Source organism: Lygodium microphyllum, chromosome 14 (genome assembly GCF_053477565.2).
Source record: "Lygodium microphyllum isolate KBCC chromosome 14, Lygodium_microphyllum_v1.1.10, whole genome shotgun sequence".
Classification (NCBI taxonomy): domain Eukaryota; kingdom Viridiplantae; phylum Streptophyta; class Polypodiopsida; order Schizaeales; family Lygodiaceae; genus Lygodium; species Lygodium microphyllum.
The window spans coordinates 49,662,051-49,679,937 of record NC_141148.1 but is presented as its reverse complement, the minus strand read 5'-3'; the positions used below and the strand labels follow the sequence as shown (position 1 = coordinate 49,679,937).

The 17,887-nt window shown below is 43.9% G+C and overlaps 1 protein-coding gene across 3 annotated transcripts in view; it reads left to right on the top strand.

The window, feature by feature from the left end:
- Window positions 1–4,304: 4,304 nt before the first annotated feature.
- The window catches only part of LOC148025588 (uncharacterized), a 141,875-nt gene continuing 128,292 nt past the window's right edge, over window positions 4,305–17,887 (top strand). The window contains exons 1-2 of one of the 3 annotated variants that reach the window (XM_087692800.1): window positions 4,305–4,678; window positions 4,761–4,832. In XM_087692800.1, the coding sequence (XP_087548926.1) occupies window positions 4,523–4,678; window positions 4,761–4,832 (228 nt within the window). In that variant the 5' untranslated portion in view covers window positions 4,305–4,522. The remainder of the gene's footprint in view (window positions 4,679–4,760; window positions 4,833–17,887) is intronic. The other 2 variants (XM_087692798.1, XM_087692797.1) reach the window with 2 other exon arrangements.

Below are 17,887 nucleotides of genomic sequence, written 5' to 3'. Positions count from 1 at the left end.
GTTGCAAAGCCCTATCAATGATTCATTATATTGGGACAAGTTGTCAAATAGTGACCTACTCTATAGGAGCTTGGATTCATGGAGCACCCTTCTCTACTCCATACATAATTTTCCCAATTGATTGTATATAGCTTACTTTATACACATATTTTTCCTTCATTTATGTAGCTCACATTCAGCAATTATTATAGAGACTTTTCCCTATTGTTGTTCTACCCTATCGCTCATAGTACTATCTTAGTCATGTTATCATTGTACTTTTTTGGACATTCAATCAATGGATTACTTGTTTTTGGTGAAGAGGTTTATATTCTATCAAATCATGATGTACAATCTCTAAAGCTTAGTTGTATGTTTGATTGTAATTGAAAGGTGGAAGAATATTGAACTCGTGTGGCTAGAAGTGAGGTAGGGCTACTCGCATGCAGTCTTGTCATTAAAAAAAGAGAGCCTAAAACCATTACTATTATGTTGTAAAATTTACTATATTTATCACTATTAGCATCACTATTTTAGTATACTTGTTCGGTATAGGCATCACTATAGCCTTGATATAGGCATTGCTATGGCTATTATTATAGCCATACTGACACTACTAGTGACAGCTATATTGATGGTCTAATGGCGATGCTCATAGCAATGACAAGGACAATTTTTACATAGACTAATAATGTTGCTACAAGCATCAGTATGGCATCTATATATTATAGTGATTAGAGGAAGGTCATGCTATTTCTAGCTTGAAAGGTGCACTAGCCAAATGCATTTAGAGTCTACATCCTCTAGAGCTTATGTTTGTGGCTCATTGTATGTCCTTGTCTAGAACATGTATGGATTCTCAAGTTTTCAACCAACATAATCTATATCGTTATTGTTTGTTTTCCTCCAATAACTCTTTTAGGTGGAATGATGTATGTGTCAAGAAGAAATTTGTGGTCTAGGTTGAGAGGTAGAGAGCATAAACATTTAGGCTAGTGGTTACACACTAAATGGCAGATGCCTAACCCCTACCTAGAGTGTGGGCATGCAATTTTGGAAACTAGGTGCGGATATGGGCACAAAGTCTTTACACACCAAAATGACACATTTTGTAAAAAATGAAAAAATAATACTTTTTTAAATTGGCTATAAATGCACAAAATGCATCCCTGTCCATCACTTTACAAACTAGGTTGGGGAGACTCCTTCTCGAAAAGGGGGTGGGGAGTTCACTTATTTAGTAGGTAAACAATAGGTCATGTCCTCTCTAGTGTGTAAAGAATTGTGGATAGCCAACCCCTAAATAAGTACTTTGATTGGTCAATACTTTCAAAGGGGGCATTTGCCATTTGGTGTGTAACCAACCTTAAATTTATGTGGATGTGCAAAATGCTACCTATAGAGAGAAAACAAACTCCATCGAATGTATAATAGTAGAAGAAATGGAAAATACAATCATTGCATGGATTTGTAATAGTATTCTCAAGTTTTAGCAACATATATTGGCTTATTGATTGTTTTCTTCCTACATTTATAGATATAGATGTGTGTGTGTGTGTGTGTGTGTGTGTGTGTGTGTGTGTGTGTGTGTGTGTGTGTGTGTGTGTGTGTGTGTGTGTGTGTGTGTGTGTGTGTGTGTGTGTGTGTGTGTGTGTGTGTGTGTGTGTGTGTGTGTGTGTGTGTGTGTGTGTGTGTGTGTGTGTGTGTGTGTGTGTGTGTGTGTGTGTGTGTGTGTGTGTGTGTGTGTGTGTGTGTAGAGACAGAGATTTAGGATTATGTGGATAAAGGAGAAAGAAACATTTAGGGTCTCTACCTTACTATCTACATACCATGTAGGAAGTGTTAGTAGAAGGGGTCATGGCACACAAACACATAACAAATGTGCGTAGTAGAAGAGGTCATGGCACTTGTATGCAAATTACCAACATGGCAACAGAAATCCCTTCACACAAGGTGGTGGACTTTCAACATCACTAATGGCCTTTAATTTGTCATCAACCAACAAAAATGATGGGAGAATAATTATGAGATTAAGAAGATGGCAAAATTGAGAAGGTAAAAAGGTAGAGCAAAAGTGGATATGTTGGATAGAGGGGGGGGGGGGAAGGAGGGAGGGAGGGAGGATGGACAAAAATGGTGGGATGATGATGATTGAGTTTGAGAGGATGGCCAAATTGAGAGAAATCGGGTAAGTGCACTAGTGGATATGTTGGATGGACACACACACACACACACACACACACACACACACACACACACACACACACACACACACACACACACACACACACACACACACACACACACACACACACACACACACACACACACACACACACACACACACACACACACACACACACACACACACACACACACACACACACACACACACACACACACACACACACACACACACACACACACACACCTTTGTGCACACGCATACACACACATCTTTGCACGTGCGTGCACACACATGCACACACACATCTTTGCTTGCTCCCAAAATAGCATGGGAACTATTATAGTTTCCAAAGAACTTATGTATCTTAGCCGAAAGTTGGAGTTCAAAGTTAATTCCTATTTTTGGTTTTTATATCTTTAGTGTCCTTTCAATAGGCTCAAGGAAAGGCCTTGGTGAAAATATCTACAACCTAATCCTCTACATTGACATAAACCAAGTCAATATTACCTTTGTGTGTGTGTGTGTGCATGTAGAGAGGGAGGGAGGAGAGGAAATATATATGTGTGTGTGCGTGCAATGTAGAGAGAGAGAGAGAGAGAGAGAGAGAGAGAGAGAGAGAGAGAGAGAGAGAGAGAGAGGATAATATATAAACATCTATTAAGACTGAAAATGGCTTATGAGATAAAACTATGTATAAAGTAATAGTTCCTAGATATCAAAATATGATATGTAAGTGCTAATTAGTTATGTATAGTGTAGAGAAAAGTGTAAAGTATTATATAACCAAGTAAGGATACAGTGACATCGTGTGCCACCATCTTGCATAACTACATCTAGTGAAGATTGATGGGTATAGTATGCCATATGTTCTTGACGAGAGAGTATATGGGTAGCATCTAGACTAGAGCCTCAGCTCTATCATGTGTTGCTCACATTGTTGGCAAATCTCCATCATCTCTCTATGGTGTAGCCTCTGTGTTTGGTACTTGTGCACCCTCGGTTAAAGTGCAGCCTTGATCTTGTTTGCTATAGGTGCAATGTATGTGGTTATTATCTAGAAAAAACTAGTGAGCTATGACTATTTGCCCCCTCTCTCCAAGGTGCTTGATTGAAGTAATGTTGTGTAGAGCCTTTGGATTTCAAGTAGGAATTGGCTGTCATTGGTCTAGGGACTCCATGACTACTCTCAAGTCAAGGTGTCACTTGTGAATAGTGTGGGGCATCTCACTCAGACTGTAGTGCTCCTCACTCTCCACCTTCTCTTGACATAGCTCACAACTCCTCTCAACTCTAGGAATGCAAGCTACTCTCCCTATCTTGATCTCAAGCTAGTGGGTGGAGACCCTAAGCTAATTTATGGCTACTCACATCTCATATGGCATGTATTCATGTAAGCATCCAGGTCTCTCAATGAAACCATCCACTTTGGTCATCATGAAGTGGTCTATATAGTATGACATCTTCAAGGGGAGGGTTTGCTACGGTGAGATCCATGTATGTTGTATATGCAATTGATAGAGATCTTATCTCATGACCATGTTTCTCTCAATGTGAGAGAGGTGGATGTATGGAGAGTTAAGGTCATATTGGATATTATTATTATTATTATTTGGGGGAGGGGGTTTGATCCATGTCGATCCCATTTCTCTACTTGTGCATACCATGAGCTTTCATGTCTTACCTATGCTAGTAGCTGTCTAGAAGCCTTGAAAGCTTTCCTAGGCAATATGTCAAGGTGAATGCCTCATACTCTAAGTATAAAGCTAATAATATGGAAGAGAGCCTCTCTCATCATGTAGAGTGCACAAACTCTACTCTAAGGATCTCATATGGTACTAATGGTTTGTTGTAGATCATCCATGAAAGCATAATAATTTGTGGTCTCTCAAATTTTGTCCAAAGTTATGTAGCTAGGCTAGGGCTCCAGGCTAGTGCACATCAAGCTTGGTGTGAACAATGTGTCAAATAACCATCTCTTATGTGGGGCTCATGAAAGTGCACATGATGGCACTCTCTCTCTAGCATGGCTAATGCAATATATCCTCACATGGGTCGATCTCTAGTTGCTTGTGCCATGGTGAATCTCCTAGTGGATGTGGTACTGTGACTCCCAAGTAGATGTATGGATCCAAAACCTCCACTTGTTGCTATACTCTTCGAGTGAAGTCTAATCTCTTGTGTATTGGGTGCTCGTGTGGAAGTTCACGATCTTGGTTTTCCCAAGATTAATGGCCAATCCACATTGTGTGTAGAGGTCATGTAGGGCATGGAGATGGTCTTGTAGACCCCCTTGCGACTCGAAGGACCAAGACAATATGATTGTGTACTTGCCATGTCCACCTTGTCTCCTCCTCCATGTGTGATGCGTTCCTCTATCTCGTCGATGTAGAGGCCTATTGTGTTGCAGCAGTCATGGTGAAGCTCACCCTGGACTTGATCAAGGCTACAAGTGAAGAAAGCTCACCTGCCACCACCATAACGCTGTCTCTCTCTCGCAAGGACCTGCACGAGGTTGGCGTGAACTCTAGCACTGCTACTCATTTTCTTTCTGGCGCTACACGAAAGGGTCAATCATTCTAATATACATTTACAGGTCACTATGTTGAATGCTTTCGAGAAGCTGGAAAGACTCGATCTTAGTGGTAACCGATTGCAGTCCATACAGGTTGGCATGCGCTAAAATTTCACTGTACTATGCATTATTATTGTGTGTGTGTGTGTGTGTGTGTGTGTGTGTGTGATTACTGATATTCAAGTCCGTGGCCTGATTCATGGACGTGACCAAGAGTGCCAAAGCATCATTGACAACTACAGGTTATGAATGGTGTTCTTCCACTTAAAGCTGGCGTTGACACTCATCTGTTTTTGAAATTGGTGATTGTTAAGCTAAAGAAAACCAGGTCAAATTAATATTTAATTGTTGGCCAATTTATTTGGCTTGTGCACACCCCAAAAGAATATCACATTAAAGTTGAATTAGAAACAAGAACTTGAAAAGGTTTGGTAGGGCAACTGGCTCAAAAAGCTCTATTTAAGGGACCCAAGGGAGTGGCCACTTTTCATCTTTTTATTGCCACTTTCATCCCCAGATTGCTATCAACATCTGTTGCTATCATCTTTGTTGTGTCGCTGAACTCTATGTTTGCACTCGCCCCTAGTCAGGAAAGCACGAGAGCTCTCGATTCACCACCCAACCATCGCCAAGGAAGATGCCGGAAGAAAAAAATGTGTCTCCCTTGCCAACCGTCAATTTCTAACGAGTTATACTAATTTATAACTCACTTACTTCCTAAGCCCCCTGAATCCCGTACGGGCGCCCAAGGCCCCCGGACGGTCATCTCTCGTGCTGTTTCCCCATAAGTTACATTCATTAATGTAACATTTCCTCCCCCTTAAGAATCGGTTTCGTCCTCGAAAACGATACTTGGCAGGTCTAACTGTAAATTGGGAAACCTTTTTCTTAAAGTGCTTACTCGCTCCCATGTTGAGCTTTCTTTTGAACAATCTCTCCATTTTACCAGACATTCTTGATAAATAGTATGCCTTGTTCGTCTATTACGAACATTTAAAATTCTTTCTGGTTCACGTGGAATAGATTGGTCACTGAATAGCTCCTCAATCTTATAATTTAAGACTAGATTATCTATATCACCCAACTTCTTTCTTAGCTTGCTTACATTGAAAACTGGATTCGCTTTACTATCAGCAGGTAGTTGGAGCTTGTAAGCCTGTTCCCCCACCCTCTTAAGTATTGTGAAAGAGCCACAATACCTGGGTGAAAGCTTTAGACATTGTTCCGTCTTCATGGTTTTAGTTTTGCTCCCAGGCACTTGAAGATAGACCAATTCCCCTTCTTCAAAGGAGATGTCTCTTCAGTGAGGATTTGCATAAGCTCTAGCTCAGTCTTAAGCTTTCTTAATATTTTCTTGAGCAAGTTTTAACATACTATTTATATCCTCCAAAAAATCTTTTGCTGCTTGAACCTTTTCCTTATACAATCCTATTGCATGAGGAGCTCTGGGCTGAAACCCATATATTAGTATAAATGGACTATATCCAGTGGAAGAGTGTTTGACACTATTATATATAAACTTTGCTATCGGTATATACTTTTCCCAATTAGTTTGCCTTTTACTTAGATATGCTCTCAATAAATCTTCAAGGATTTGGTTAACCCTTTCAGTTTGCCCATCAGTTTGCGGGTGCTTCGCCTTGCTCGTGCTAAGTTTAGTATCCAACTTCCTAAATACAGCACACCAAAATTGACTATTAAATTTTCTATCCTGATCAGAAAGTATATTTGCCGGAAGGCCATACAATCGGTATATGTTTTCTATTAACAATCTAGCAAATTTTGGTGTTTTAACATCAGTTGAAGTTGGAATAAACCTAGCCATTTCGGTTAACCTATCCAGAATCACCCACACAGAGTTGTGCCCCCTCTGTGTCCTAGGTAACCCAACAATAAAGTCCATGGAGATACTCTCCCATTTTCCCGAAGGAATCTCTAATGGATGGAGAAATCCTCCCATTTTCAATCTTTCAGCTTTATTAACCTGACACTTATTACATTTGACCACATAGTCAAGGACGTCCTTATTCATTCCAGACCAATAGAACTGCCTTTTAATAAGACTATAAATCTTACTAACTTCTGGATGTCCCGCATTAGGGGTATCATGACACTCAAAGAGTATCTGGCGCCTTATTTCTTCATCTTTCAAGACACATACCCTACCCTTGTAGAGTAAATGACCATTATCAATGGTAAAATTCTTTCACTTGAATCCCATTTGAGCAACCCTTGATGCTCCATTTCCTTGTTGAACATCCTTAGATGTTCCTTTCTCAGTGGAGGCCCTCCCATTTGGATCCCCATTATCAATTGTCTCCCATATGTTGGAATATGCCGGATCAACCTGGCATTTTCCTTTTAAGGATTCAAGCAAATCGGAAGAGAATAGAGTAAAACTCAATTCATTTATGATGGACATTCTGCTGAGTGCATCAGTCACTATATTGTACTTTCCTTTTCTATACCTTATCTCATAGTCAAACTCTCGGAGGAGTTTGGCCCATCTAGCTTTACGCCCTTGTAGATTTGGTTGGTCATTAAGCCACTTAATGCTTTCATGATCCGACAAGATCAAAAGTTTGACACTGTATAGATAGTGCCTCCATTTCTTCATTGCATGTAGTATTGCATACAACTCCCTCTCATAAACGGAATAATACCGTTTTGCACGGTCTAATTTCTTGCTTTCAAAAGCAACCGGTTGACCCTCTTGTAATAAGACTGCGTCGCCTACTGCCCTATCACTGGCGTCAACTTCAACCACGAATGGTTTATTGGGATCCACAATTAATAGTACTGGAGTTGTAGCTATAGCTACCTTAAGTTTTTCAAAACTTTCATATTGGTCTGTTCCCCAATCAAAGCTCTTCCCTTTCCCTTTAAGTTGGTCCATCATTGGAATAGCTATCTTGGCATAATCTTGAATGAATCTACGATAAAATCTAGATAAACCTAGAAAGATCTGCAACTCTTCCAGGTTCCTTGGAGATGGCCATTCAATAATTGCCCTTACTTTTTTTGGATCCATCTTGATTCTCTCTTTCAAGATAATATGCCCCAAATATTTGACCTCTTGTGCGAAGAATTCACATTTAGTTTTCTTCGCATAAAGGGAATGGGTTCTTAACAATTGGAATACTAACTGTAAGTGTTCCAAATGTTCTTATCTTGATTTACTAAAGATCAAGATATCATCCAAGAAGACGACTACAAAGCATCCTAGATAGGGCCGTAACACATCATTCATCACCTTTATAAATGTAGCTCGTGCATTTGTGAGGCCAAAAGGTATCACCAAAAAGTCATAATGCCCATACCTAGTACGAAATGCCGTCTTAGAAACATCCTGGGCCTTAATTCTTACTTGGTGATAGCTTGATCTTAAGTCAATCTCTGTGAAGAATTTTGCCCCTTGTAATTGATCAAAAAGATCTTCCATTCTGGGCATAGGAAATTTATTCTTCACCATTATCTTATTAAGTGCTCTATAATCAACACAAAGTTGCATAGAGCCATCTTTTTTTTTCACCAGTAAAATTGGCGAAGCCCAAGGTGAATTGCTGGGTTGTATAAACCCCTTATCCAGATAATCCTTGATTTGTCTTTCGACTTCTTGGTGTTGTGTTTCACTTAGCCTGTAAGTTGGTTTAGAAACAGGGCATGTATCCCTATCTATATCAATTGGGTGATTTACATCACCCCTATCTGGTGGAAGGCCACTAGGTAAGTCAGATGGAAACACATCTTTAAATTCATCTAACAAACCACTTAATTCACTATTTACATTTAACTCACAAGCATAGGAAAATTGCAGCTTTATATTACAAGAAGTAAAAGTGTCATGTACGGGAGGAACCATAACATGTATACCTCACAAGTTTCCTTCTTCACCAACTTCTGTATTTCAAGGGAACACATCAAAGGGTTATCAGATACTTCATGTTCACCTTGAATCACAAAAGTCTTACCATCCCTTTCAAATTCTAGTGTATTATGATGATAACTATGCTTTAAGGATGGTTCCAATCCCCATAGCCATCCCCTCCCTAGAGTGATATCGGCCCTTTCCATATTCATAATTTGGAAATCAAGCTTATCTTTATATCCTTGGATCTCGATCTCCAAATTGGATACCATTGTATCCCGTATTTTGTTATCCTAATCTCGCATCATACGAACAATATATTGATGCTCACTCTTTTGTTGGGGAAGTTTTTGCTTTTTGACAAGTGCATAACTTATGAAATTGTGGGTGGCAAAGTCATCAATCATGAGTTTGACCCTCTTCCCAGCTATCGATCCATGCACTCTAAGTAAATCATGTGGCCTGAAGGTAGGTTGCCACATCGAAGTTGACATACAACACTTGTGTTGTACATCCTTGTGCAAGACCTCTAAAGATTTATACCTTTCATGCCCCTTTAATTCCAAGGTCTACACTACATGGATTTGTTTCTTTTTCCCCTTGCCCTTTTCCTTATCCTTTCCTTTATCTTCCCCCTTCTTTCTTTGAGGGCAATTCCAAGCAACATGGTTAGGGGATAGGCAATTGAAACACAACATTTCTTTTTTGGCCTTATCAAAGTCATCTTGACTTAGCTTCGGCTCTACATATTGTCTCTTTCAAAGGGTTGTTTCTTACCCTTAAGCAATGGCATTTTTCTTTTGGATTTACCTACAAATTTTGAGGCCTCAAATTCCTTAGTCTTGGGCTCTATGTCGGTGGGACTAGTGAGTGCACCTGGACGGGTATTATTTTCATTCATTAATGCAAATTTAATTGCCTCTTCAAGCTTCTTAGGTGAACTCCTTTTCATTTTCTTTTTACATGCCTTATCTAGTCCCCTTATAAATCCTTTTGTCTTTTGAAATTCATCTATTCATTCCAATTTGAGGATTATCTCACGATACTCCTCGAGATATGCCAGCAAAGCTCTTCCCTTTTGTTCGACAAAATCGCAATCTTCCCAATTTCTTTCCCAATTTCTTTCCATTTCATGATACTCCTCGAGATATATCAGCAAAGGTCTTCCCTTTTGTCTAACAAAATCCCAATCTTTCCAATTTCTTTCCATTTTATTCTCAGGAAGGAATTCTTTCAGAAAGACCGATTCAAATTGAGCCCAAGTTTTAGGTATTTTATTTGCCTTCCTTAAAGTTCTCCACCATTTATATGCCTTTGGCCCCAAGGTTAAATTGGCTCTAGCGCTTGAAGGTGTGGTGGAGTATTCTTTAATTTGTGCAAATTCTTCCATTTTTGGATGAAGTTAAAGATAGTGTCTTTGTTTCTATCTTTTTCCTCCCCATGAAACTGAGGGGGTTTCATGTCTTTTAACACTGGGCTATCCCTCAGCTTTTGGTGGGGTTCCCTTGGGTCTCGAATAGTCACATCTACATCTTTCGATGAAGATGGAATATTTGAGGTCTCTGCTTTACCTTTATCCCTTTCAGCCCTTTCTAATAGTAAGGCTAATTGGGATTTTATTTTGGTGAGTGCTTGAGTTAGCAACTCCATTTGAACCCCCTGTGCTTGCACACGGGCAGTTAAATCATCATATTGCTCGTGTAGCAAAAAATTCTTCCGAGTGTTTTTCTTGCATTTCCGTTTCATGGGGATCCACCATAGGGTGGTCCCCGGAACTAGAGCCTTCCGTTGCTGTCTCTCTCTCTTTCCCCTCCATCTATACACTGGAATTGGAAAGAAAATGTAAGAAATTTGGAGACAAAGGTGGGGCACTTCCCTGTATTTCGTCTGCCAAATTTCTCGGCAAGGGGTGAAGACGTGTACGCTGAATTTCAGTTTTCAGGACGCAGCACACTGGAAATTCCTGATGAAATTCCTTGCTGAAATTACTTAGGGGAGTGTTAACTTGCTGATCAGTGGGGTGGACGTTGGTGGCTAATGAAACATTGGTGCAGGGTTGTTTTAGCACATGAAGTAAGACTTGTTGGGCAGTGTGACAATAGACGGGCCGTGGGAGATGAGGTGGAGCTTTCGTGCTTTCCTATCGAGTAGGAAAGCTGGGCTGCCCTTTAGTGGAATCGAGAGACATGGCCATAGGCCATGTCTGATTCTAGCAATATTGTTCTATCCAACTGAAGAGCATACTTCTGCTGTGACACAAAAATGCATCCCCTAGATTGAACTATCTCTATCCCTAAAAAGTAAGATAATAAATGGAGGTTGTTCATCTCAAAAGCAACACAAAGTTGGGCCATAATTTTTGCTATGGTAGCAAAATCTGAGCCAGTGATAAGCAAATCATCTATATACAATAGAATATAGTAGTCCCCTTGGAAGTAATATTTGAAGAAACTCATCTATTCTCTAGAACCAAGGTTCACATGTGTGAAGTAATATATACATGGGAGAGCGCGTAAAGGGTCTTTACACCCAACAAGTGTGTCGTACTCTGAACGGGTCCTGAATCGCAGCAAGGCAGCCTCCGAACGTCGAACACCAGCAAACATAGCAGTGAGGAGTTGGATCTGATGTAGACAACAGTGAGGAGAGAGAAAGATTAAAAACGTAGGCAGCAGGTGAGAGAAAGACTAAAAATGTAGGTAGGACAGACTACAAGAGAGAGAAAGACTAAAGACGTAGACAGGACAGCTTGCAAGGGAGTGAAAGACTAAAAACGTAGGCAGGACAGTGATGATGTGGCAGACTGTATGGCAGTAGGTCTGCACAGGAACAACAGTTGCCTGGCTGGAATCAGCTCCAAACTGCGTGGAGAGGGTTGGAAATCAAGCGCCAACTGATTGAGACAGCTGTGGACAGCTTCGGCTGAGATGTCCTCCGCGAACGGGGTGCAGGCAGCAAGCTGAAACACGTGAAATCTGCAAAAACGAGATTGTAGACTGAATGGAGGGCAGCATGTCAGAGTGCAGCGATGTGGAAGCATGGGACAAAGACTAAGAGAGAGTGAACACAGAGAGAGAGAGAGAGAGAGAGAGAGAGAGAGAGAGGGAGACGGTCCGCGGGACCCCGCGCGCACGACTGAGCCGAGTTCCCTGCCAGCCGCCGCCTGCGAAACCCTACCTGTCGCCACCCCGCGTTTGCCTCAGGCGCGTCGTCGCCCCTGTTCGCCAGGCGTTCGAGTTCGTCACCACCATCATCCCTGGTGCCGTCGTCAGGCAGTCCAGCTCCTGGAGCCGGCGGGAGCAGTTGCCCTGCCCCTGGAGCTCGCATCTTCTGTTCCGGCCGCCCTGTCAACGCCCAGCTGCCCTCTCGCTGTTGCCCTGTTCAGGATAGCATCCTCCTAACGCCCTGTTCCCGGACGCTGCCGACGGACCCCTAACCGACATCCCAGCCTGTCCCGTCCTGCTGTGGAGACCGCCCGGCCTGTGTTTCGCCTGTCTGCCCCTGCACGGAGACAGGTAAACCTCGGTTTTCATTAGCTCTCCTTGCTGAGTGCACCCCTGGACAGCGCCTCGGTACAGGAAAAAGGGAAAGCGAGAGAGACGGCAAAACAGAGGGTCAGTCCTCATTCGAGAGCAAATCATCATCTACGATGGCTGGTTTGGATCTGGACTTCATAGATCAAACAGTGGCAGCACTGGGCCCGGATTCTGATGCGGAGGAACCCGAGGATATGGTTCCATGCAATGAAGAGATGCCCCCTGGTCCTGACATCCAGCCTGCGGGGAAACGTACCAAGCATGCTTCGGAAGAGATAGGCGTTTCTCAGGATCGGTCCTATGCCCAGGTTGCTTCGGATTCGGTGGACTCTCAGGAAGTGGACTGGGAACACTTGCTGGAATTTGCAAACACTTTGCTGGGCGATTATGTTCAACATAATCAGGAAGCCTTTTCCGACTCTGCACCTGACGATGTGCTGGATGCCACCGTGGACCCAAAAACGGTTCTACGCTCCTTTTCGGTATTCTATGATCGCGCTGTGATACTTTTCTTCACTGGTCGAATCCCGTTGCTTTCCCGTATTCGCCAGTGGTTGCAACATCTGCTGCAAGGGGACTGTGTTGAAGAGATTTTTATTGGCTCCCGGGGTTTTTTTGAGGTCCTGTTAAAATCAGAGACGCACCGTGCTGCTCTCCTGTCGAAACTGCCTTTGTTTTTTGAACGCCGATTGGTTCATGTGGTTCCATGGCGTCCAATGGCAGATTTTCAGCGTCTGCTGCAACGTGAATGCCCGGTTTGGGTCGAGGTGGAAAACTGTCCGGCTGTTTATTGGCCGCTATTGAAGGATGCTATGGCCGCTGTGGGCACTGTTCTGGTCCCTCCCAGTCTCCGGGCTGTGAATCGCAACCGCTTGTGTATGCTATGGGACACTGCAAGAAAAAGGCCTGCCTGGTTACGCCTCAATTGCCCTGGCATGCACCCGTTACACTTTCGATTGAAATGGGGCAATTTTGCAGGGCATTGCTTCTCCTGTGGACAATTGGGGCACTTTATGGCCGAGTGCCCGAAACAGCAACACACTTCCCATAATGGCCATGCTGTGCCGCCCATGGAGGAGATGGTGTGTGATGCTCCATCACTGGATGCTACTCATCAGCCCCAAGCTTTGGCCAAAGGTAAACAACAGGTTGCGGGTCTGGATTCTAGCGCCAATAATTGGGTGGAAGTAGGTGCAAAAAAAGGCAACAGGGTTGTTGCGGCCATGCAGAACAATGTGCCTACTACATCTCAAGATTCCATGCGTACATACATGCGAAGGAAGGAAATGCAGTCGGCTGAGCGCTCGGCTCCTGCTATGGTTTCCTCTGGCCCCCGGTATCAGTCCGCTAGGAAAATGTCTTCGGATCGTTCTAAGGGTCCCTCTGCGAAGCTCGCATTTGATACCAGAGGTAATGTTATTACCCCGTGGGACCGTCGTTATCCCCGGTCCATCCCAAAGCCAGCAGATATGCCGTCTACTTCCAAATCTGGTCCGCAGAACTCTTTTGCAGTGTTGGCAGATTTCTTGGACGAGGGAGTCCTAGACATGCTCGCTGACAAAGTCCAATCGAGGCAAGCAGTGCCTCGCACCTGATTTTGCTTGGAGTATACATGAAAATCGCCACGTGGAATGTGCGTGGAATTTGTTCTCGCCACAAGCAACATGCTATGTGGACTGTGTTGCATGAAAATCAGTGGGATGTCCTGTGCGCTGTTGAGCACAAGAGTCACGATGAAGCCGGAAAAGTGGTAGATTGCCAGGGCTTTAGACTGTTTTATGCTGGGTCACAGGCCATGCATTATTCGGGTGTGCTCATGATTGTCCATGACAAATATCAGCCTGTTCTGATTAAAAATGATGTTCATGGCCGTTTTTTGGTGATTGAAATTATATTCGAAGGCGAAATCTTATGGCTACTTGGCCTCTATGCTCCGAATGATTCCATATCTCGTCGAGCGCTTTGGCAAACTTTGCAGGCCTCCTTGGCGCTTGGTAGACGGGGCTTCTTCATGGGGGATTTCAATATGTGTGTGGATTCCTCCCAGTCCACATCGGAGCATTCGGTGATGGATACGCCGGAAAGTCGTATGTGGCAGGCGTTGGCTCTTGACGTCCTCAAGCAAGATCTCTGGTCCTGGTTACACCCGTCCTCTACAGGGTTTACTTTCCACTCTGCCCAGTATGCCACAACATGGTCGAGATTGGATCGTATATATATCATGCAGAATGATGATTTTCTTCCTGAGCTGCTCGAAATAAAAGTATTGCAGCAATATGCCCTGTCGGACCATTTCCCTCTGCAGCTTGAGCTGCTTGCACAACCCATTGCCCCGTTCAAGCAATTTCTAGAGAGACTCCCTTTGCGTTTCAATTCGTCTTACCTGAAGCATGCCCTCTTTCAGGGCTATATGCAGCAATTGATCGACAGATTTCTCTTCGACTTCTCTTCTCAAGGCACTGCGTCATTTGACCGATTGCTCGCTAATGTGCAGCGGGTTGCGCGGCAGTATGGGATCCACCATGCCTCTCTTTGTCGGCAGCGTCGCAAGGCAGCTGAGGACATGCTGGCTTTGGTTCGTTCTTTGCTGGGGGACACTCCGGATGATGCCTTTCTGCTCGCACTGGCCATGCGACTGGCGGATCTTATTAAAGAATTCCAATTGAAATCATATCAGCAGGCCAAACTGCAACATCTGACAGAGACGTTGCAAGATAACGCATGTCAAACCCATAAGTTCTTTCGAGCTCTTCACGCCTCTCCTGCTAGAGAAAATATGACCAGACTTGAGGATGCAGAAGGTCACCTTATCATGGATCCGCAGACTATTGTGCAGATGTGCAGGAATTATTTCCGTGACCTTCTCGGCACCACTTCTCCACCCTCAGATCAAATCACTCAGGCCCGTTCCGATTTTTATGACCTGGTCCGCAATCAGATACCGCAGCACATGCAAGCTATTATGGAGTCGGATATTGGCGAGGCAGAGATTATGGACGTCTTGTTACATTTGCCCAAGGATAAAAGCCCGGGTTGGGATGGTCTCACCAATGAGTTTTTCGAAGCTTTTGCTACCCAACTGGCGAAACCATTGCAGGCCTTGTTTCAGCAGGTGTGGCAAACCGGGATCATGCCTTCCTCATGGAAAGAAGGCCTTATTAAACTGCTTCCAAAAGTTCCTTCGCCATCTACGTTGACACAGTGGCGCCCCATTTCTTTGATGGGTTCAATGTACAAAATCTTTTCCAAAATAATGGCGAATCGGCTTCATAAGCATCTCCCGGCCATTGTGCATCCTCTACAGTATGGTTTCATTAAGGGCCGAAATATTCTGCACAATGTATTGAATGCTCAACTAGCTATTGATTATGCAAGGCATTCTAACCAGGAGGTAGTACTGATTCAATTGGACCTGGAAAAGGCTTTCGACTATCTGGATTGGTCTTTCGTCGCTGAACTTATGTCGGCTATGGGCTTTGGTCCCCGGATGTCTCGTCTAATCTACACCGTTAGCGCTGCGGCATCTTCGCGAGTCATGCTGAACGGAGGTGTTACTGAGCCATTTGTACTTGCCCGCTCCGTCAGACAAGGATGCCCTTTGAGCCCGCTATTCTTTGCCCTCGCGACGCATCCAGTTCTTTCCATGTTATCCCATATGGTAGCCTCTTCTCAGTTGGCCGGTCTGTCGCTTCCTTCAGGCCAGCACTTCATTAGCCAATCCCTGGCGGATGATACTTTTATGATTTTGCGGGCGGACAAGGACAACCTCAAGCGCGCATTGGATGTTTGGGGCATCTTTGGGCAAGCCTCCGGCCTTCGCATCAATGCGCTCAAATCAGCCATTCTCAGCTGCACGGAGTCGGATTTGCAGTCCTTAGACTGGCAGGGTCTGGTTGTTCCTCGTGGCTCCATTGTCAGGCACCTTGGGTATCCTTTGGGTGTCGACGTTCCACCAAAGCAGCTTCTGCAGTGGATTTCTCAGAAAATGGTGGCCAAGTTTATGTATTGGAAATCTCAAGCCTGGCCCTTCCATATTCGTCTCAAAGTGGCCCAGACAATTATGCTGCCAATGCTGACATATTTCTTGCCATTATTGCCCTGGACTACTACCACTCTCAATGCTCTTACTCAGTCTATTCGCTTCATGCTATGGAAGAAGGACTCATTGCATGCAGGTATCTCCTGGATTTCGTGGTCGCATGCCTGCACCCCTAAACGCATGGGTGGCGGAGCTATTTTAGATGCCCAAATTCACATGCAGGCACTCCGTTGGTCTCTCTTCCGCGCCATGTGTTCAGATCATCATCCATGGGTCGATATAGCCCGTTATCTCCTTGAGAGCCATGGGCTTCTACATGGCAATACCCAAATCCGGACTTCTTGGTGGCATGTTCTTAATGCTGATTCGAGGTTCTCCAGTTCCTCTTCGCCGCTGCTCAATCATTTGGTATTTTCCTGGAAACGGGTCCTTCTAAAGGCTCAGTGGCATCCAGCGGAGGATCGCTTGACTACGAATTCTTTTCAATTGGAATTATTGGCAGTCTCGCGTTTACTTGCATGGGAAGGCAAAAATGAGCTTAGACCACAATTCAACCGGATGGCTCGTTTGGGCTTGTCTTCGGTCGCGGATGCCACCCTTGCTAGTCGCAATGTGCTTATCTCATTTCGTACAGCCAAGAGGCTTTACAGGATTCCGCGGGGATATAGGCCTTTATGGGAACAGCTTTTGCGGATGCTCCAGAGCAGACAACCCTTTCCTGCCCTTGCTTCAGATCATCCCTGGCAGGATTGGGACCTACAAGGCCGGCTGCCTTTAAGCAAAGCTTCTGCTAATCAAGTTTATCATATTCTGATCAAAGATCAACAATGGTTACTTACCAAAGCCAATGCTTTATGGGGCCTACGAAAATCCCGGTCCTGGTGGAGGGCAACTGTGATGGAAGGCTGGTTGAACAAGACCCCCTTCAAATGTAAAGTATTTCTTTGGAGAGTGATGATTGGTGGTCTTCCGCTTGCGTCGGCTCTTTCCAAGCGACGAATTTCCAATGGCAACTGTTTCTTTTTCACCACTGCGGTGGAATCAGCCCGCCACAGATTTATTTCTTGCCCTGTCGCAAAAAAAATCTGGTTCTTTTTGTCGGCTGTTTGGCAAGGAGCGGTTGGAGTCACGCTGCGCCCCTTTGATTGGGTTTTCGGGCAGCCCAAATACCCCACTCCTGCACAGCCACATATGAAGCTCATGTATCATTTTCTTCGATATTGGGGCTGTTGGCATAACTGGACAATTAGGAATGCTTTTCTTTTTGACTCCGCCTATAATGTTCAGCGACATATTGCGAGGCTTAAGGGCCTTTTGTATTGGCAGTTAGATCTTCTCCGGCATTCTGATTTGCTCTCTAGGGAGGACTTCCGTCCCTGGCTTATGGCTATTTCATCTGCCCCCTTGCCATAACTTTGTAACATGTAGCACTTAGCCCCTCTGTACATGATGGCCTGGATTGGCGTCATGTATCTTGTAATCAAGTTATCTTGTACCTTTTTTCGTAATTAATACAATTACCTTTTACGAAAAAAAAAAGAGAGAGAGGGAGACATTGTAAACGCATGAGGGCAGAGGAAATATGTCTCTGTCTTGAAGACCTCGATCTCCGTCAGCCTGAGCACAGTCTGTCTCAGCCAACAGATCTCAAGATCAGAACTTGAATGAATATTATTGAGTGTGCCACCAATTGGCTATTTATAGC